We start from the raw sequence: 22,632 nt of genomic DNA on the forward strand, positions 1-22,632 counted from the left end.
AAACACAGATGAAGGAGCAACTATGAAGTAAAATGAAAGTGAAAGTGAAGTCGCTCAGACGTGTCCGACTCTTTGAGACCCCATGGACTGTAGCCTACCAGGCTCCTCCGTCCCTGGGATTTTCCAGGCTAGAGTACTGGAGTGGGTTGCCGTTTCCTTCTCCAGGGGATCTTCCCAACCCAGGGATCGAACCCAGGTCTCCGGCATTGCAGGCAGACGCTTTACCATCTGAGCCACCAGGGAAATAAATGTCAACAAATTTCTATACTGACAGCTCCGGTAATTATCAGCCTATCTGGGATACTCATGAGTTAGCCCTAGGACTGTGAAGGATTGCTGGTTTAATTTTCTGTTAAACTGCACATTTTTTTCTCCTCTAGGTTCATTTGTCTTCAAAGTTTATAGGTATTTCTAGAAGTTATTATATAATTTAAGAAATGAAACTAGTGTGAATTACATATGCTGATAAAAAATGTAAAAAGTTGAAGGGTATTATGTTTGATACTTTTGCTTTACCTTGTAATTATTTTGTCTTATTTTTTACAATAGGAATCATAACAAGGTACTGACATAATAATAGTAACACAGATCAATGGTAGAAGTGAGAGTCCAGAAATAAACAGTCAAATTTGTGATTAACTGATTTTCAAGAATGGGATCAAGACAACTGAATGGAGAAAGGATAAAAGAATAATCTTCAACCAATGGTGCTGGGACAACTGGATAGCCACATGCAAAGAAAAAAGACTGAACCCCTACCTTATACCATACATAAAAATTAACCCAAAATGGATCAAAGAGCCAAATGTGTGAGCTAAAACTATAAAACTCTTGGAAGAAAACACAGGGGTAAATCTTCATATTCTTGAATTAAGCCAATGACTTCTTATATATGACAACAAAAAAGCAAGCAACTAAAGAAAAAATTACACTGGATATCATCAAAAAGTACCACTTTTGCGCTTCAAAGGACACTACCAAGAAAGCGAAAAGACAACTACAGAATGACAGGAAAGGTTTGTAAATAATATACCTGATAAGGGACTGGTATCTACAATATACAAAGAATTCTAACTCAATGATAAAAAGGCAAATGACTTAATTTTGAAATGTGCAAAGGACTTAAACGGCCAACAAATGCATGAAAATATGCTCAACCTGCTTCACGGGGTCAGATACATCTCCACCACGGAAGAGTGTGTGTTCAGACTGTTAGGGCGCCCAGTCACAGAGAAATCAAGGGCCAGGCCTATGCTGGCAGAGCTCCACTGCCAGCCAGGTGCTATAACCTGTTGACCCACCATGAATTAAAGAGCTCCAAGCAGAACCCCCAACTTTCCAACAGCCCGTCTACAAGTGTAATTCCTGTCTTTCAATTTGTTCAGATTCCTTCCCTTAACACTCAACTGCACTCTTAGGAAAGACAGATTCGCAGCACCTTCCGTTTCTCCCAATCTCTAACTGTTACTCTGAGACCATCACCACCCCTGTTCTCTGGACACAGCCCCTGCAAAGTTTAATGGATAGGCATTTATTTTGTAAATGAAATGGATAAAGAAAAGGCACTACAGAAGGAAAATTTTAGAGTCCTAGAAAACTCTCCTACACACAAATTACAACCAATCTGAATATTATTTGCCCATACTATGTATGATTCAAGAAACAATCGCAAAGTTAACTATAATCCCAGAACCCCCATCAGTGAAAGGTTCCATTGTTGTGTCCACCTCTTTGCAGCATACTAGGTGCTTCCCTGTCCTTTACCATCTCCTCGGTTTGCTCACTCATGTCCATTGAGTTGATGCCGCCATCCAACCATCTCATCCTCTGTTGTCCCCTTCGCCTCCTGTCCTCAATCTCACAGTCCTCCTCTTACATTCCTTTAATCTGGAAAACTCTAAGACTGACTGTGCTTAAGTGAAAGAGGACAGTGAAAAAGCTGGCTTAAAGCTCAACATTCAGGAAACGAAGATCATGGCATCCGGTCCCATCACTTCATGGCAAGTAGATGGGGAAACAGTGGAAACAGTGTCAGACTTTATTTTGGGGGGCTCCAAAATAACTGCAGATGATGATTGCAGCCATGAAATTCAATGATGCTTACTCCTTGGAAGGAAAGTTATGACCAACCTAGATAGCATATTAAAGAGCCGAGACATTACTTTTCCAACAAAGGTCCATCTAGTCAAGGCTATGGTTTTTCCAGTGGTCATGTATAGGTGTGAGAGTTGGACTATAAAGAAAGCTGAGCACCAAAGAATTGATGCTTTTGAACTGTAGTGTTGGAGAAGACTCTTGAGAGTCCCTTGGACTGCAAGAAAATCCAACCAGTCCATCCTAAAGGAGATCAGTCCTGGGTGTTCATTGGAAGGACTGATGCTGAAGCTGAAACTCCAATCCTTTGGCCACCTGATGCAAAGAGCTGACTCGTTTGAAAAGACCATGATACTGGAAAAGATTGAAGGCAGGAGGAGAAGGGGACAACAGAGAATGAGATGGTTGGATGGCATCACTGATTCAATGGACATGAGTTTGGGTGAACTCTGGGAGTTGGTAATGGACAGGGAAGCCTGGTGTGCTATGGTTCATGGAGTCGCAAAAGAGTTGGACACAACTGAGCAACTGAAATGAACTGAACTGAACTGACTATGCTTATCTTTTAACTGAGCCAGCTACAAAAGGGACATGAGTTTCAAGGAAACACTCCAATTCCACAAAACAACAGTTTCTTATCTTGGTCACACTCTGTCAACTGAAGGAAGGGCATTATCTAAGGAGAGATTACAAAGTATCCCCAATTATCCAAGACAAACCATTGAAAGACAATGTCTGTGATTAACTGGATATTGTAGATAACAGGTATCAAATTCCCCTGAATTAGCAAGACCTCTATATAGATAGACAACATCAAACATGTCAGATTCACACCCAGGGGACACAGAAACCAAAACAGTTTTCAGCATCTCAAAATAGCTCTCTGCATTTACCTCTAACATCCCAGATTATCATAAACTTTGTATGTACAAGACAGGTTAAGGCCATGATACAGGGCAGTGGTTCTCAAAGTGGCAAGAGAGCACAATTTTGCCGCCAAGAGACACCTGGCAACCACTGGAGACACTCTTGGCTGCCACCCCAGGGGCTGCTCCTGGACTCTCAGGGCAGAGTGCAGGGATGTTCCTAAACCCTACAGTGCAAAGAACACCCCCAAACAGAGCATTTACTGCTGAGGCTGAGAAACACTGCTCTCGGGACAGTTACTCAAGGATATGGCACACAGTGAAGGCCAACTGGCCCTCAGAGACCATCACCTGATCCCAGACGCAAGGATCACAGCCTCCTTTCTCAGAGCACCCGCAGTCCAGGGCTGGGGCAGACCTTAATCTTCATCTGGGGCCCTAAGCCTCTCTTTTCAGAAGACGAAGCTGGGGGTCACAGTGTAAAGAGCACAGGGCTGGTCAGTGGTGGAAGAGGAACTGGACTCTGCTCCCCTGTGTCAGTGCAAGCACGTGAGGGTGGGAATCAGGAGGCAGAAGCACAGAGGGGCCAGGAGCAGCGCTGGTCACTGACACTAGGGCACGCTGCTATAAGCTCTGGGCAACTATTACATCCATGACAGATAAGCTGGATCCAGTCCTGCCACAAATTATCAACAATCAAAAAAGTAACTTGGGGGAGTTCTCTGGCAGCCTAGTAGTTAGGATTCGGCACTCTCACTGCTGGGCCCGGGTCCTCCCTGGTAGGGGAACTAAGATCCCACAAGCTGTGAGGCATGGAAATAAAAAGAAATTTTAATTCATTAATCATTACCTAAGGGCTTCCCTGGTGGCTCAGTGGTAAAGAATCCGCCTGCCAGTGCAGGAGAAGTGATTTCAATCCCTGGGTCAGGAAGATCCCCTGGAAAAGAAACTGGCAACCCACTCCAGTATTCTTGCCTGGGAAACCCCATGGACAGAGGAGCCTGGTGGGCTACAGTCTATAGGGTCACAAAAGAGTTGGACACAACTTTGAGACTAAATAACAACAATCATTACCTAACACTGTTTGAATGAATAAACCCAGAATTTAGAGACAAGGAATGCAATTATAACTTCCAAATAGTCAAAAAGTAGAAAAGGTAGTCAGAAAAATAAGTTTTCCATTTGTAAGCTACACAAGTTAACCTTCACAGGGTTGCGATAACAATTTGCCATCTCCTTTTAAGTTCTATATGTGTCCACTTATGAAAGTTGTAGAAAACAATTGCACAGCCTGTGTTAAACAGGCCCCTGGCTTACAATATGCTACCACTTCCCCCTAGCGCAGTAACATGCACAACAACGGGTACGGTACTGAGCAGGCATTATAAAAATAACGATGAAAATAAAGTCCAGAGAACTGATATCCCAGGAAGTGGACTAGCTGGGCCTAAAAATCCACACTCTGTATTACTATTAATCTATTATTAACAACAGTGACTATGGATAAGAAAAATTCACAAATTTCACAGTTTAAACCAATCTCTGACAGCCAGCTTTTGCTTAGGACACAGTAAACTGAAAAGAGCGACACCTCCATTCTTTAAAAAGAGGCAGGCAGATAATTTGAAAAATCACAACTTATCCTGAACACATCAGAGTTGAGGTTGCAGAATCAACCAACTGACAGGAAAAAATAGGAAAAGGCAGGGGCTGCAAGGAGAAATGGGAGGCCAGCACCTGCTCCCCAAGGGTGGACACTGGACACCAGACAGGCCAGCCAGGAAAATTCAGCTAAAAAGCGCAGCAAACTGCCAGACGAGCAGCTGGTTGGTGCTGATGGTGGGCGGAGGGGCTGGCTGCAAAAGAAAGGTGGTGGGGGGGAGACAAGAGGGAGGAAATGGAACTTTTCCACATCTTCACTGTGGTGGTAATGTGACTGCATGCATTTGTCAAAACTTACAGGATTCCAACAAGGCGAAAAAAAAAGCTGTAAGGCGAGTTTCCCGCAGGTAAGTTTAGAAGGCAGAGATCTATCTGACAGCTAACCGAGACATCTGCTGGTGGAACAGTCTTGGGGTCTGAGACACGGAAGGCCCCGAGGCCTCGGGGGAGCAGCAGTAAACACCAACACAAGTGCGTAAACGTCGCATCACGTTCATCAGCCTGTAAGTGGAATGCAGACATGCCCACTTCTGACTCTTCGTGAGAGCTCCTAAGTGAGCCACTCCAGGTAGGGAAAAACAAAGCCAAGTTGAGCTTGTCAGCTCAGCAACAGGCTGGCTTTAACCACTGGCCCGTGACCTCACCACTGCACACCAGCTGGCAATTGAAGCAATTCAAAATCACAACTCAGCAGAAGGGAAAGTCACACACATCACAGACTTTTGGAGTCACTTGCAAACAGCAGAAAATCTAATCATTAAATTTGCAAGCATTAAACATTCTGCTAAAAAAGAGACCCCAGGGACTTCCCTGGTGGTCCAGTGGCTAAGACTCCACACTCCCAATTCGGAAGATCCAAGTTCCACCCATGATCAGGAAACTAAATCTCACACATTGCAACTAAAGATCCCACATGCCACCAAATAAATAAACTAAGACCTGGGGCAGCCAAATACCCAAGTATTTATTTAAAGAAGTGCCGGCATGAGGAGTCCCGCCCATGGCAAAGGTCATGAGGTTAAGGGGCCCGACAGGCAAAGGCGAGTCGGGCCTTAAGGGAGCCTCGCTGAATCTGCTCGTGCGTCTGCCCCAAAAACCAGAGTCTGCCTGCCTTGCTGCATTATGCCTTTCACCTACACTTCTGACATTACGGGGGGCTATCCCCCACCACCTCTCTCTGTAAAGGAGTTAACTTAGGACTCCAGTTAATAAATCTCCTGGGCATGGTCCAAAAACTCCTCTGATAGCTCTCTAGCCTGCCTGACAGGATTATCCGGCCACATGTGATTGTTTACAGCCTCCCAACCGTGAGAGGCACGAGATGCTTTAAACTTTCTAAAAACAGATTCTTTTGAGAAGTTATAAAATTATTAGTGTAATATTAGCGACTTAGTTAGAAATTATGTTGGTGAGGGGTTTCATTGCTGAGTTAATGATTGCCGCCAGGCCTCCATATCCTTAGGCAGCTGGGAGTATGTTAATCAATGTAATTGGAATGTAGAAAAAGAAATATAGTACTTTTGATGTTAGCAATACTAGACTTTTTGAGTTAATGAATTTTCTCTTTTGTTATAGATCACCGTACTCCTCTTTCTTTGTTATAAATCACTGTGTCCTTGCTATCTAAAAATGTACCTTTTTCACTATCTTAAGACTAAATAGATCTTAAGGGGAACAAGTTTTCTGATCGATTAACTTTTATCAATAGAAAGAAAGGTGTAAAATGTTGATCGGTCTCCAGACCACAAGATACTGTAAAACAAATGTAAGACCCTTGTCAGAACAAAGATATGCTGAGAACACATTTATCTCTATGTACAACAAAAGTATGAAAGTGGATTTGGAAAATAAAGAAATGGGCCAGTTCCTGGAAAGACTGGTTTCCCCCATGTGGTCTTTTCTTGTTCTTTTCTTTTCTGGCTGAATTCCCATCTGGAGCGTGGAGGCTCGCCATGTCTACTTACTTGCCCTGGCTTCTAAGACCCATGCGAGAGGGAGCCCAAGGCAGGGCACCCTCTGCTATTCAAGTGGGCGTCGGTGGCCTACGTAGGTGGTGCAAACTCCTTGTATTGGAGTTTTATTGGTTTTCCACGTAAACCAAGTTATTCAGCCTCTTTTCTCTACTTATTTTCCTACTACACTATTTCTTTCTAATCTCCCTCCATATCTTTAATTAAGCAATTAATTCCTCAGATGCCGACGCCATCTCTGCTTCGAATTCCCTGGATCCACCAGTGCTGGACCCCGGCAAACGAGAAAAGATATCTTATAGCAATTTTAGAAGGTGGAGCAGTGCAAGCCTCAACCAGCTGAAGAGGCTATGATTAAAGTGCATGAGGCCGTCCTCCAGCAGACAAAGGCCAAATCAAGATTGGACAACACCTGGGTGTCAACATCTGCCCATGGAGAATATCACCAGCTCTTAAAGGCTTATGAAGAAATTGTCTACATGAGATCTACTGCCTTAGGATTTCAGTAGATAAAGAAAAATAACATTTCCCCTCTATTTAAAAGCAGAGAATCACCCTAAGAGGAGCATAGCATACAGCAGATGAAAGAACAATGTAAAAAAGTAAGCCATAGCACTATAACTATTTCACTGACTTCAGAACAATGGGCCTTAATACTCACTAGTATATACCACGTTCCACTATATTAGCATTAATTATTTAGTCATCTGGCTTTATCCTTTACAGCAGTTTTGCCGTTAGAACTCTATCTAATCGTAACTATAATCTTTGGGGAAAACTCATTAAAGAGACAATTTAGATGTTTTGGAATTCTTCAATTACAACAGCACGTCGATGGACGTGAGTTTGAGTGAACTCCAGGAGTTGGTGATGGACAGGGAGGCCTGGCATGCTGCAATTCATGGGGTTGTAAAGAGTTGGACACGACTGAGCGACTGAACTGAACTGAATTACAACAGCAAAACAAGAGCAAGAGCCTACCTGAAGCTCTGCTTAAGGCTTTTACTTTAGGCGGATATAAGTAAATGACGATGATGCCAGGCAACAAGTAGCTAAACACACAGTTTTGACTTCTGTCGACATACAGAACTGAAGAGAACACGCAGCGCCATCCTGCTTCCTGAGGTGAGCGGCTCACACTCACTGATGCCTGCTTATCAGAATCACCCAGGTGATGCTCCACCACACACACCCGGTCCGACCCCATCCACTGAGTCAGTGTCTCCAGGGCAGGAGCCCATCTGAACCAGAGGTGCTCATGCGCACACACCCTGACTGTGATTACTGCTCTGGAATACATTCCGGAAAGTCACTCCGTTCACAGGGAATTACTCACTTGTTACGATTCCGGCCAAAGCAAAAACAAATTGATTTTCATCAGAATCCAGCTCCTTAACATCCCCATCCAGTGACTTCACAAAACTCTCCATTGTCTGACCAGTGATGTTGAAAAACTTCAAAGCTTTATCCTGAAAGTTTAGAAATGAGAACGTCACAACCTTTCAGGGCTACCAGCAGGAAAACACTTTCAAAGTGAAGGGCACAGAAAACTCCAGTTTTAATTACAGAAGCAGTATTTTAAAATCTGTTCACTCGTTAAAACTTCCTGTTGAAAAGATCAAGAAAAAAAGAGGTTTGGGGCATATAGAAAAATTACCTTGAAGACTGATATAGTAGTAGTTAGTAGTAGTAAAGTCACTAAGTTGTATCCAACTCTTGCAACCCCGTGGACTGTAGCCTGCCAGGCTCCTCTGTCCATGGGATTCTCCAGGCAAGAATACTGGAGCGGGTTGCCATTTCCTTCTCCAAGGGATCTTCCTGACCCAGGAATCGAACCTGGGTCTCCTGCATTGCAGGCAGATTTTTTACCAACTGAGCTATAAGGGAAGCCCATACATATGGGAAACAGTTCAAATTTATACAATGACAGAAGTACTTGGACAAATTCACCCAAAAATATACTAGAAATATACCAGAAAACTAGGTTATCTATTCTAGGCATGAAACCAGAGGTTTTCAAACCTTTGGCAGAAATTATTTTTCAAATAAAATCTTATATGAAACCTCAACACATAAAAGACAGCAAACAGGCTCATCTGGCATTTAAGACTCTTTGTGACCCCATGGACTGTAGCCCACCAGGCTCTTCTGTCCATGGGATTTCCCAGGTCAGAAGACTGGAATGGGCTGCCATTTCCCTTCCAGGAGATCTTCCTCATCCAGCGATCAAATGTGGGTCTCCTGCATGGAAGCCCATTTAAGTCTCCCTTCCTCAGCAAAAAGAGTTTCCAAGTTCACAGAGCCCTGAAAGCACTTCCTTGGGGGAAGGAGGAAGAAGAGGCAGGGTTCTAAGAAACAGTCTGAAAACCAGAGCCTGTACAATGGCACAAGAGAACTACACGAGGTGATATGAATATCCTTACCGGATTGGGAGATACTATACACCTCCAAAACTTAGCTGAAGAGCACTAAGTTGTACACTTACAATAAATGAATTTTATGATACATAAGTTATACCTCAAGAAAGCTCAATAAACTTTAAAATACACTTAGTCCCTCCGCCATTTCTATCTCTACAAGTGACGAGTAAGTACTATATGGCCCTCCCACCAACCATCCACCTGGGTGTTTATTTCCATTCAGGACCACACGATTCCCCAGAGTCAGGGCACAGTCTTCCTAGGCTGTCATCCTCTCGGCTGGGGAGGCCATCCTGTCACCAGTCATGCTTCGACCACACAGCTCTCCCACTTCCCATCCCCCTATTTATCACTTGGGGGGGACGGGGGAGGGGCGGCTCCGATGTCTTCCTGGCCAGTCTCCACATCTACAGCCTCACCCTCCCTCCATCCTCATTCACTGTCAGGTTAAGCTGCCCAAATTCTCTTGTCACTTTTTCATTCAAAAAGCCTTAAGGAATCCTGCCCCAGAGGCCTTAGGAATCTGCCCTGGACTGCTCCATCAACACACTCACCCCTACCCTGTGTCAGGAGACTCACACACGCTCCCTGCGTCTCACTCAGGCCTGAGTACCCTTCTCTCCTCCTGAGCCACCCTCCTCACTTCCTGTTACTGCTGCTGTGCCAGTGAATCAAGGTTCATGTCAAATCTCTCTTCCCCTGTGAAGTTCCTTGACATGTGTGTGCACATGCTATTAACATCTATTTTATATATACAGATATGATAAATAACACAAGGGCTTCCCTGGTGGTGCAATGGTAAAGAATCCACCTGCCAATGCAAGAGACGCAGGTTCAATCCCTGGGTCGGGAAGATCCCCTGGAGAAGGAAATGACAACTCACGCCAGTATTCTTGCCTGGGAAATCCATGGACAGGGGAGCCTGGTAGGCTACAGTCCATGGGATTGCAAAAGAGTTGGACTCAACTCAGCAACTAAACAACAACAAACTATTACATAACACTGAGGCAATGAAATATTATCTCACCCCTGGAAGTAAGGTATATGACTTCCCTGGTGGCTCAGATGGTAAAGCATCTGACTACAATGTGGGAGACCCAGGTTCGACCCCTGGGTTGGGAAGATCCTCTGGAGAAGGAAATGACAGCTCACTCTAGTACTCTTGCCTGGAGAATCCCATGGACAGAGGAGCATGGTAGGCTACAGTCCATGGGGTTACAAAGAGTCGGACACAACTAAGTGACTTCACTTGAAAAGCACTTTAAAGTCTGTTACATGTACACAGATGTCAAGTAACGACCCTGAAGTAGCGCTACCTCCACACCACCACAAAGACTCTGGGACAGAAGGGAGCTCACTCCCTTCATTTGACATACCCCTGGATCCAGGTTACCGCAGGCCCTACACAGCTGGGATTCCAAAAGTACCTCACGAGCAAAACAAATGGCTCTAGTCTGGAGGCGCCCGAACAGAGGCACTGTGCCTTCTACGTTACACAAGCATGAATCAAGCGTCCAGCCAGCCTATGGTGTGCTCACCCCTCCCAGGATGGCCTTGACCACCTCCTCGCTGCTGGAGACACCCCACAAGATGGTGCAGGCCGCGGCGCCCATCTCTGTGCAGTACTCGGCCTGCTGCAGCAGCTGCTGCTTCGCCTCATTCAGCTGCTGTCGAAGAGCCAGCTTCTCCTGAAACCAAAACAGGATAAAATCAGAGAAATGGACAGCATTCAGCCTCAAAGCATCTCTACTGTGTTCCCCCTTTTGAAGACACTCTTAAAGAAATGAAGTGAAGACAGGATATAGTAAACAGCTAGCGAATGAAAACTAGCCCAGGGTGAGGCACAAACTCATTATTTTTTTAATTGCAGGGGCAAAAAGAACACTCAAAGAACATGCCACTGCATTGGAGTTTATAAATACTGCCAAAGACATGAATTCAACTCCTTCTAAGTCAGATGGGAAACGTGGCATCTCAGGTCCCAGTGGCTATACCCAGGACAGCACCGCCTACAACACTTGAAGAAAGTAACAAGCCAACACAGAAATCCTCTCATAGAGAAGTATTTCTAATGTAAAAATGCCAGGTGACACAGTCAAGAGCATGCAGGAAAGATGGGAGCAGAAGAAGGAGAGGAGTGAGAAGGAAGGGCCTCCTGGGCATGCTCTGACCCAGCAAGCCAAGCCCAGAGTCACAGGAAGATGGAGCCCAGATTTCTCAGTCTCCCACAGCCCCCGAAGGAACAGCTGACAAGTCAGCCAGGGTTCTTACCAAGGCCCCCGCCCTCCCGACGTCGCCTCTGTCCACACAAGCATTCCCAGAGGTTCGCCTTCGGGTGAATCTTGGCTGGTGGGGGCGTTCCCACCCCCCAACCATCAGTGCCAGTGTCATTCTCCATGTTTCCTGAGGTTTCCTGACTTCGTAAGTGCTAGTCACTCAGTCGTGTCCAACTCTTTGAGACCCCATGGACTGGAGCCCACACCAGGCTCCTCTGTCCTAGGATTCTCCACGCAGGAATGCTGGAGTGGGCTGCCATGCCCTCTTCCAGGGGATCTTCCCAACCCAGGGATTTAATCCGGGTCTCCCACACTGCAGGTGGATTCTTTACCATCTGAGCCACCACACAGTCACATTTACTTGAGAAAAATGGCCCCTGAGCCTAGGATACTTGCTAAAACTGCTTTATGTGATTTATTAACTCTGGGTCTTTAATATCTGCCTTCATCAGGACGGAAGCCTGGTTCCTAAATGTGCACTTCAGCCACTCAAGCTGTGGTGACATATGCAAACACTGACTCACAGCCTATCCTTCAGAATTCCAGCTTTTCTCACAACTGAAGCAGGCTGCACTGTGATTAGGCTGGTTATCTTGGCTCTTCTGTAAGATCAACGAGAACTGTTGGGAATGACCATCAGAACTGTCTTCTGTGGTCACATCTGGCGGGTGCAGGCAGATGTGCCCTGACACAGGGCTGTACAAACTGTACAATGATATCAAGAACTCAAAGAAAATAATTCCATCCACAATAACACTCACCTTTCACCTAGAACATATCGAGAGCACTTTATCTTGTAATTAATTTATTTTTAATCGGAGGATAGCTGCTTTACAACATTGTGTTGGTTTCTGCCAGACATCAACACGAATCAGCCATAGGCGCCCACGTGTCCCCTTCCTCCTGAGCCTCCTTCCCACCTCCCACTCCGCCCCACCCCTCTAGGTTGTCACAGAGCACCAGGCTGAGCTCCCTGAGTCACACGGCGAATTCCCACTGGCTATCTATTTTACATGCAGTGAGGTATATGTTTCCACAACTCTCTCCATCTGTCCCACCCTCTCCTTCCCCAACTGTGCCCAAAAGTCTGTTCTCTACGTCTGGATCTCCACTGCTGCCCTGAAAATAGGCTCATCAGTATCATCTTTCTAGATTCCGTATATATGTGTTACTATACAATATTTATATCGTATATAATACAATCCTTTCTCTTTCTGAACTACTTCTCTCTGTATAATAGGCTCTATGTTCCTCCACCTCTTTAGGACTGACTCAAATGTGTTCCCTTTATAGCTGACTAATATTCCACTGTATACATGTGCCATAATTTCTGTATCCATTCATCTGGCGATGGACATCTAGGTCACTTCCATGTCCTAACTACTGCAAGTAGTGCTGCAGTGAACACTGGGGTACGTGTGCTTTCTTCATTTATGGTTTCTTCAGGGTACATGCCCAGTAGTGGAATTGTTGGCTCATATGGTAGTTCTATTCCTATTTTGTTAAGGAATCTCCATACTGCTCTCCATAATGGCTGTATCACTTTACATTCCCACCAACAGTGCAAGAGGGTGCCCTTTTCTCCATACCCTCTCTCCAGCATTTACTGTTTGTAGGTTTTTTTTGATGATGGCCATTCTGATCAGCGTGAGGTGATATCTCATTTTAGTTTTGGTTTGCATTTCTCTAATAATGAACAATGTTGAGATGAAAACACATCTTTTCATGTGCTTATTAGCCATCTGGATATCTTCTTTGGATAAGTCTTTCTAGGTCTTCTGCCCAATTTTTGATTGGGTTGTTTGTTTTTCTGGTATTGAGCTCCATGAGCTGCTTATATATTTTGGAGATTAATCTTGTCAGTTGTTTCACTTGCTATTATTTTCTTCCATTCTGAGGGTTGTCTTTTCATCTTGTTTATAGTTCCCTTTGCCATGCAAAAGCTTTAAGTTTAATTAGGTCCCCTTTGTTTATTTCTGCTTTTATTTCCACTATTCTAGGAGGTGGGTCATACAGGATCTTAGTATATATTAGGAACTCATCAAATTTAACAGTTAAAAAAAAAAATCCAACTAGACAATGGGCAAAAGACACGAACAGATATTGTATAGGAGAGAATATATAGACAACAAAGAAGCACATGAAAAGATGTTCAGCATTATTAGCGAACAGGGAAATGCAAATTAAAACTACAACACATCTATCAGAACAGCTAGAATAAAAAACAGTGAGAACACCAAATGCTAATCAGGATGTGGAGGAAGTGAATCAGTCAGCACGGCTGGTGATGATATGGAAGGGCATGACCACTCTGAGAAACAACTGGGTAATTTCTTACAAAATTGAACATGCACCTACCACGCAACCCAGTAATTGCACTCTTGGGCATTTAGCCCAGAGAAATGGAAACATACATTCACACAAAAACCTACATACAGATGTTCATAATACCTTTATTCATAATACCCCTCCCAAAAAAGGGAAATAACCCAAATGTCCTTAAATGGGGGAATATTTAAACTGTGATATTTGTGAGGTTCATTTCTGATTTTAACTGAACTATATTATCAGTTAATTTTTCTTTAAAAATTTTCCTGAAATAATATACAATGTTTGCAACAACTTCCCGTTTATTATCAGAAAAGTAGTGACTCTTTCCTAACAGGTTAAAAACTAAATATAGATAACCAAAACTGTATTTCATGACTGCAGCCGTGAAAGACGCTTGCTCCTTAGAAGAAAAGCTATGACAAGCCTAGACAGCATATTACAAAGCAGAGGTATTACTTTGCCTACAAAGATCCATATAGTCAAAGCTATGGTTTTTCCAGCAGTCATGTATGGGTATGAGAGTCGGACAATAAAAAAAAGGCTGAGCATCAAAGAATTGATGCCTTCATACTGTGGTGTTGCAGAAGACTCGAGAGTCCCTTGGACTGCAAGGAGATCTAACCACTCAATCCTAAAGGAAGTCAGGCCTGAGTATTCATTGGAAGGACCAATGCTGAGGCTGAAACTAATACTTTGGCCACCTGATGCAAAGAACTAACTCACTGGAAAAGACTCTGATGCTGGGAAAGTTTGAAGGGAGGAGGAGAAGGGGACAATAGAAGATGGGATGGTTGGATGGCATCACCGACTCAATGCCCATGAGTTTGAGCAAGCTCCGGGAGTTGGTGACGGGCGGGGAAGCCTGGTGTGCTGCAGTCCATGGGGTCACAAAGAGTCGGACACGACTGAGCTACTGAACAACGACAAACCAAAACTAGCAGTCTGAATTTAAGTTAATTTAGTATGAAAGATGCCACCCTAAGAAAACACACTGAGAATGAAGCCATAAGTAAGCCACAAACACGCAGCTCCTTGGAGGCAACACAGGGACTCCGCCCACTGTCTGTGACCAGTCCACACACATGGGGAAGCAGGGTCAGGCACTAAAATCTCAGCCAGCAGAGACACGGTGGGAAGCCACAGCTGGCTTTATAACAACAGCACAAGCCTTCCAAAGTCATTCAGAGAGATATCCCCCAACAATTCACTGGCTCTTTCTTCTCAAGTTCAAAGGCTGCCACTGCCAGAACTCTCCCAGCCCGCCTCCTAGATCACATCAAGACCCATCGAGGCTCTTCCATTGACTCCACTGAGTAAACACCTCAACGGGGCGGGGTGGGGTGGAGCGGGGAGAGGGCAGGAGCCAAGCTTTGCTGGTCCCTGGGACTAAGCTCTGGGGGTGAGCACATGTCTTTAGAATTCTGAGTCCACATTCTGACCTCTTGTCTTTCCTTACATGCTGGTTTGAGTGACGTTTGCATTCTCCCCATGACTTTTCCCCAGACTGGTGTCTTACCAGCAATGCTCTAATTCAGGATCCAGTCCTGCATTCTTTCCTGGTTCCTCAACTCTAAAATAAGCCTGCAGAGTCTAGCCACACGATCTGTTCAGCCCTGGGCAGAAAAGGCAGCGGCCAGCTCCCTACAGCAGGAAGAGACAAGCCCTGTCACAGAACACTCACAGGGCCTCCCACCCATGTTAAACAGGAGGGACTATTAAACAGGAAACTTAACTGGAAATAGTCTAACCTAAAATACGCCCACCTTTTAACTAAGGTCAAAGTGTCTGGGCAGAACCATGCTGTGACCTGACGCTACTTCACTGCAGCTGTTTGCCCTTTATTCTGGCACTTTCCCAGGGTGGCTTATTTTTAGCATAACATCTAAAATGCCAACAAATATGCATTTTTTCCTATGCTTATCAATTTAAGAAACAAAAAATCTAAGATTCTGCCCAATTTAAGCTTCAGCCTTAGCCAAGATGTCCCGACATTTTAAGGAGTACTGAATCAGGGGATTGCATTGGTCACATTTATCCAATTCCTTCTTGCCTGCAGGTCAACTTCTTTTGGACAATGAAACTTTTAGGTCCAGACAAATTAATCATGCACCCATCTTGGTCTATCATGATCTAAACTGAGTATGACTGAGCTACAATGTCAGCTTTCAGTAAGTGACACACACCCTAACAGTTCTGAGACTGAAACTCTTCCCTGATCTTCCCTACCTACTTGATATTAGAGTCTATCAGTCTGGAAGGACGTCATCATTGAGCAGTCAAGGAGAAAAGCTCCCAGGGCTCCCAGTTCTTTGACGAAACTTCAGACACATGGTCCTCTGGCCAAGCGTCTGCGATCTCACATTGTTGGAGCGCTTGCTGTACCCCTGGGAGTTGCAGCTTTCTGTAAGCTTGCTTTGGCTGAATCACAAAAGAAGGCATATGCAGAAATTTCTACAGACATTCCATAAAAGACTTTGCAGCAAGGAGGAAGGCTGCTATCTTTCAGAGTGCAATGTGATTCCAGAATGTAAGGAATGTCTCTGGGTTGAGTTCCACGCAAGTTTGTCACTTACCTGTATTCCTTAACTATGAAATTATGTATATCTGGGCTAAGGAACAGTTATTCTTGATAAATAATCAAGCGCTGTGGGGAAAAAATGAAGTCTATACAAAATCCACCAGTTTGGGGAACCCTCCACTTTAGCCACAAACACTCAGAACTCGTCCACACAAGGAGGAGGCGTGAAACAGAGCTGAGCACACAGGCGGTGGGACCCAGCCAGGCTCCCAGCATCTCTCCAGGTTCACAGCGCTTGCTGACCCAGCTGTGCTGCAGAAACCAGTGAGCGGCATGACAGTCACGAACACCTCCCAGCACACAGGCAACAACACGCCCTGGATGCTGTCACCAGTTTCTATTGTACTGTCCCAAAATAAAGACACAATCAAGCTCCAAATTCCGAACAGCTCTAGCTTTATAGAAGAGGAAATAACTTATTCCATGAAAAGAAAATGTATAGTTTTTAAGAAATGTTATGTCTCCCCAAATATTAAAATGAAATGCAATTGGTTATTTCCAAAATATCAGAAGTGACCTCCTAATTAAACATGTTTCTATTTATATATCTAGCTCTAATTACAAATAATTACTACATGATTTTTTCAGGATTATTATGAATTTTAATGACATGGATTGGTCTTTTAACACAGAAATTAACAGTAAGTGACTATCAAAAGGCACCAAGTAAACAGCCTCCATGTTAAATGGTTGTCAAATCCAAATGATCAACTGTTTTCCAACCCATTCAGAATAAATACATTTGAAAATACAGTGTCTTGAGGCATAAGGGCTAGACTGTGGCCACAAACATGGCGCAGGCGCTTCCTGTGGCCTGGTGAGCATCATACCTTCTTCTCCCTCACGCTGTCTGCTTGCACGGACTCCAGGCGGGCTCTGAAGTGCTCACAGTCCATCCTCAGTTGCTCTAACTCCTGCTCCTTCCTCTCCAGGTCTACAAGAGACACAAGAATACTCAGTATTTCAAGTCACTGATCTCTCCTGACCATGCATTTTGCTTCATTTTCTCTTAGGAAAGCCTGATTTCTTAGGTAGGATTTCTCACATAACCAGTGCTGGGATAACCAACATTCTAACGTCCTGCTTTTTAAGTTTCTGTCACCTTTTTGCCCATAGCAGAAAGTACCTTCTTTGTTTTCTGCTTTTTTTTAAGACTTCGTTTCACCACCAGACTTACACTGAAGGTTCTAGGAAAGAGTGTTGTTTAAAGGAGTGCAGGCAGGGCTGGGCAGCCCAACCGTCTCGTGGCACACACTCCTATGTGCTCCATAAAAAGCAGAAGGCAGTTCAGCAAGGAGATGGTGCCAGCCGGGCTGATTCACACACTCGTCTCACCCGCTGGCAGACTGGCTCCACGACAACAGCTGCCGCCGTTGTCAATGGAGCAGTGAGGCAACAGCCACAGAGATGAGAAGAGAAAAGGCCACAGTGAGAGGCGGGGAGGAGGGCACGCTTCCTCGCCACCGTACTCGCCCAGATAATGAGTCACATGGCCAACAAAATTCCCAAAAGACATCCATGTTCATGAATCTGAAATTAACCAGATAATCAAGTTTAAATAAAAAATAGTACGCTACAGAAACACTGACATTCAGAAAACCAAGAAAAAAGGTAACTCAGTCTTCAGTGCCTCCGGTGAACAATCACTGCTCTCTGTTTGCCAGGGCCCAGGGCTGGGGGTGGGGGGCCCGCCTCAGTGGCACACAGCACGCTCATGGCACGCCCACTGACATCTGTGCATAGTCTGGTTAGCAGTAAGAGGCTGCATTTGGGGTTCACCTTTCTTGAATACTGGTTTTAAGTAAAGAAATTTAAATGGCTCATTAGTCTGCTAATTGGTTGCCTATGAAAACAGTCTCTTATTAAAGCGTTTCCCATTTAAAAAACAAAAAAAGCTTTAAGTGGCTTGATCCCAAAGACTAAGATATCACGTTTCAAAGCTAACATATACCAAGACCTGAGTGGACGTGTGCTCAGAGCGACTGGTGTAACTCACTGAAGTAGGAACACTTCGGGACATTGATTCTCAGGCTTTACAGCACATCCGAATCCCCTGGGAGTGGAAATCGCTCAGTTGTGTCTGACTCTTTGCGACCCCATGGACTGTAGCCCACCAGGCTCTTCTGTCCATGGAATTCTCCAAGTAAGAATACTGGAGTAGGTTGCCATTTCCAGTCACAGAGTCATGGGGTCACAGAGTCAGACACGACTGAGCAACTGACACTTTCATTACATTTTCCAGAGATCCTTTGCCAGAGCAGGAGATTAAAACCTAAAGCTAGATATTCAGTTAATGATTGTGAATCCACTGGCAAAGCTTCTCTTAAAATGAGTTCCTTAGAAACGGGTGAAGCAGTATAGGACCCCTTCTTCTCCTTCACATCAGTTCTCTTTTCTGCCCTTTTAGGATGTATCACACCCAGTATGACTTACACTGGAAATCTTTATTTTGTCCCACTAGTCCTGGCCACCCAAGAAACCAACTATACTGATCAAGTGCTATGCTTTGAAAACTACATATCTGCATTTTGTAACAATGTTAAACGAAAACATAGATAATTATGAGTGAAATGTGAACTGCAAATGGTCACAAACCAAAAAAAAAAATTTTTTTAACTAAAATAAAATCATTAATAGCATAAAACTTTTTCTTTGCAGTTAACTTTTAATGTTTTCTTCTATTACTAAACTGTATATTCCTCAAACACGGTAAAGAAGATAGGAAATCACACTCCTACAAGTCTTACATGTAAAACTATGGAGGAATTAAGACCACCCAGAAGACTCTTTACAATAATGTCATAATCTCTCACTCTACAAAACTGCTAATGACCTTACTGTAGGTTAACACAACAAAAGGATGAGGTTAAACGGTCCGACTCGACCCCACAGTATTCAAAGGCTGTGTCAGGGTTGCCACCCACTCCCAGCTCTCAGGATGAGGCCGCCACCTGGTGGCCAAACTGGAGCACTGCCGCCACCTCCTGACAAAACTCGCTTGTTCAGCTTGGCCCCTAAAACAGACGGGCATGCATCCTCCTGTGTACTGATAATCCCACATACTTAGAACATGAGCGACATGCCTAGGACATGGCACCGAGTGGCACTGTACAAATATTTGTCACGTAAACGAACTTCACTTCTTTACATAATCTTCTGCTAATCCTTGAAGAGAGAAAAGGCTTGGCTATTTTATGTCTCATCCTTCTACAGTTTTTTTAAAAAAATCAAAGACAGAAATAATACACTAATACATACAGTGCATTATATGGTCTTCCCTGGTGGCTCAGTGGTAAAGAATTTGCCTGCCAACGCAGGAGACGAGGGTTCAAACCCTGGGTTGGGAAGATCCACTGGAGAAGGAAATGGCAACCCCCTCCAGTATTCTTGCCTGGGAAACCCCATGGACAGAGGAGCCTGGCGGGCTACAGTCCACGGGGTTGCAAAGAGTTGGACACGACTTAGAGACTAAACAACGGGACATTATGGTCAAGACATCATCTTACCCAGTCTCAGTATTAGAACAAAAAGAGGCTGCCACCCAGCTTAGATGGGATCTCAATGGCTAAGCTTTAGCATTCAAAATGAAGGAAGAAAAATCTGTTAACTTTTAACTGAGTAAAAGGATGGCCAAGACAACTGACATATAGAAACAATCTAACGCACAGGCCATTTCAACATCTATTTATCTTCGGAAACTCAGAATTCTTCTTTGATAGCTTTAATAACATGAGAATGACTATCAACTTATTCACAGGAAAGATACAGAGAGGCTACAGTCCACGGGGTTGCAAAGAGTCAGACACCATCTCATCTCATAGTAAGAGTCCATCCTCACCATGAGCCAAGATCTGGATGATGTATTAGTTCCCTAGACCTACCCTAACAAAGCCCACAGACTGGATGGCTTAGACCAGAAATTCACCCTCACGTTGTTCTGGAGGCTGCAGCTCAGAACTGAGGTGTCAGCAGGGACACACTTGCTCTGAAACCTGTGGAGAAGGGATCCTTCCCCGCCTCTCCCACCTGCTGGTGGCCCAGGCCTCCCTGGGTTGTGGCAGCAGAATCCCGCCTGCCTCCCCTGTGCCTGGCCTCCTCGTCTCTTCACATCACCTCCCCTCCGTGTATGCTGGCCTCAGTGTCCAGCTTTCCTCTTTTAATAAGGATACCAGTCACACTGGGCTAGGACTTATTCTAAAGACCTCATTTTAACCTGATCAGCCTGTCAAAATATTTAAGTTGAAAAGTGAAAAAATGAGAATATTCTAGGATTCATTAAAAAGAAAAAAAAACCCTCAGTTAAAGAGTTTAAATGCATTTCTAGCCAAACAACACTTTAATTAGCTGTCCAATTTTTTAAACAAACCAAAAGGAGTAGGGGAGGAGAACTGGAACAAGAATATGGAAGTAGCATTTTTTTTCTTCTTGCATGGCCAAAAATCTGCTGCTTTTTCTAACGTAAAGGCCACTGGAGCACTGTTTCCTAAGAACAACATGTGACTAATACGACTCTCTCCTGGGCTGGTGCCGCCACTGTACTTGGCTCTATCTTTTCACATCTCCACACAGGAGCTCCTCAGTCTACCTGTGAATTACCAAGGAACAGGATCTGACTTTATCCTGTGTATATTCCCAGGTCACCTAGCAGAGCTTAACAAATAGCCAGCATACAATGAACAACTACCTGATTGAATATCAACTTAATTCTATCACACAAAAAAACTAAGATCAATCTGGTTGAATTCAAATGAATTCTGATAAAGTGTTTTCCTAAGCAAAGAGTTAGGGACTTTTGCTTTTCATTTATTAGCATAAAGTACGTTAACAACTGGGTAGTCAGGAGTGGTCTGAAAGCAGAGAGGAACTAAAGAGCCTCTTGATGAAGGTGAAAGAGGAGAGTGAAAAAAAGCCAGCTTAAAACTCCTGAACAACATTCAAAAAACTAAGACCATGGCATCCATCACTTCATGGCAAGTAGATGGGGGAAAAGTGGAAACAGTGACAGATTTTATTTTCTTGGGCTTCAAAATCACTGCAGACAGTAACTGCAGCCATGAAATTAAAAGATGCTTGTTCCTTGGAAGAAAAGCTATGACAAACCTAGACAGTATATTAAAAAGCAGAAATATCATTTTGCCAGCAAAGGTCTGTGTAGTCAAAGCTACAAGTAAGACGGTAGGTGTTGCGAGAGGGCATCAGAGGGCACACACACTGAAACCATAATCACAGAAAACTAGCCAATCTGATCACACGGACCACAGCCTCGTCTAACTCACTGAAACTAAGCCATGCCGTGTGGGGCCACGCAAGACAGGCAGGTCATGGTGGAGAGGCCTGACAGAATGTGGTCCACTGGAGAAGGGAATGGCAAGCCACTTCAGTATTCTTACCTTGAGAACCCCATGAACAGTATGACAAGGCAAAATGATAGGATACTGAAAGGGCAACTCCCCGGGTCTGTAGGTGCCCAATATGCTACTGGACATCAGTGGAGAAATAACCCCAGAAAGAATGAAGGGATGGAGCCAAAGCAAAAACAATACCCAGTTGTGGATGTGACTGCTGATAGAAGCAAAGTCCGATGCTATAAAGAGCAATATTGCATAGGAACCTGGCATGTTAGGTCCATGAATCAAAGCAAATTGGAAGTGGTCAACAAGAGATGGCAAGAATGAACGTCGACTTTCTAGGAATCAGTGAACTAAAAAGGACTGGAATGGGTGAATTTGATTCAGATGACCATTATATCTACTACTGCGGGCAGGAATCCCTTAGAAGAAATGGAGTAGCCATCATGGTCAACAAAACAGTCCGAAATGCAGGACGTGGATGCAGTCTCAAAAATGACAGAATGATCTCTGTTCGTTTCCAAAGGCAAACCATTCAATACCATGGTGATCCAAGCCTATGCCCCAACCAGTAACGCTGAAGAAGCTGAAGTTGAATGGTTCCATGAAGACCTACAAGACCTTTAGAATGAACACCCAAAAAAGATGTTCTTTTCATTACAGGGGACTGGAATGCAAAAGTAGGAAGTCAAGAAACACCTGGAGTAACAGGCAATTTTGGCCTTGGAATACAGAATGAAGCAGGGCCAAGACTAATAGAGTTTTCCCAAGAGAACGCACTGGTCATAACAAACACTCCTTCCAACAACACAAGAGAAGACTCTACACATGGACATCACCAGATGGTCAACACCGAAATCAGACTGATTATATTCTTTGCAGCCACAGATGGAGAAGCTCTATACAGTCAGCAAAAACAAGACCAGGAGCTGACTGTGGCTCAGATCATGAACTCCTTATTGCCAAATTCAGACTTAAATTGAACAAAGTGGAGAAAACCGCTAGACCATTCAGGTATGACCTAAATCAAATCCCTTATGATTATACAGTGGAAGTGAGAAATAGATTTAAGGGACTAGATCTGATA

At 44.2% G+C, this 22,632-nt stretch overlaps 1 protein-coding gene across 1 annotated transcript in view; it reads right to left on the bottom strand.

Moving 5' to 3' along the window:
- HSF2BP (heat shock transcription factor 2 binding protein) overlaps nt 1-22,632 on the bottom strand; it is an 85,174-nt gene that overhangs the window by 50,223 nt on the left and 12,319 nt on the right. The window contains exons 4-6 of the mRNA XM_005675652.2: nt 17,028-17,131; nt 10,551-10,700; nt 7,929-8,061 (exon numbers count right to left, since the gene is read on the bottom strand). Coding sequence (XP_005675709.1) covers nt 7,929-8,061; nt 10,551-10,700; nt 17,028-17,131 — 387 coding nt within the window. The remainder of the gene's footprint in view (nt 1-7,928; nt 8,062-10,550; nt 10,701-17,027; nt 17,132-22,632) is intronic.

The sequence above is a fragment of the Capra hircus genome, chromosome 1, assembly GCF_001704415.2.
Source record: "Capra hircus breed San Clemente chromosome 1, ASM170441v1, whole genome shotgun sequence".
NCBI classification, from domain to species: Eukaryota; Metazoa; Chordata; class Mammalia; order Artiodactyla; family Bovidae; genus Capra; species Capra hircus.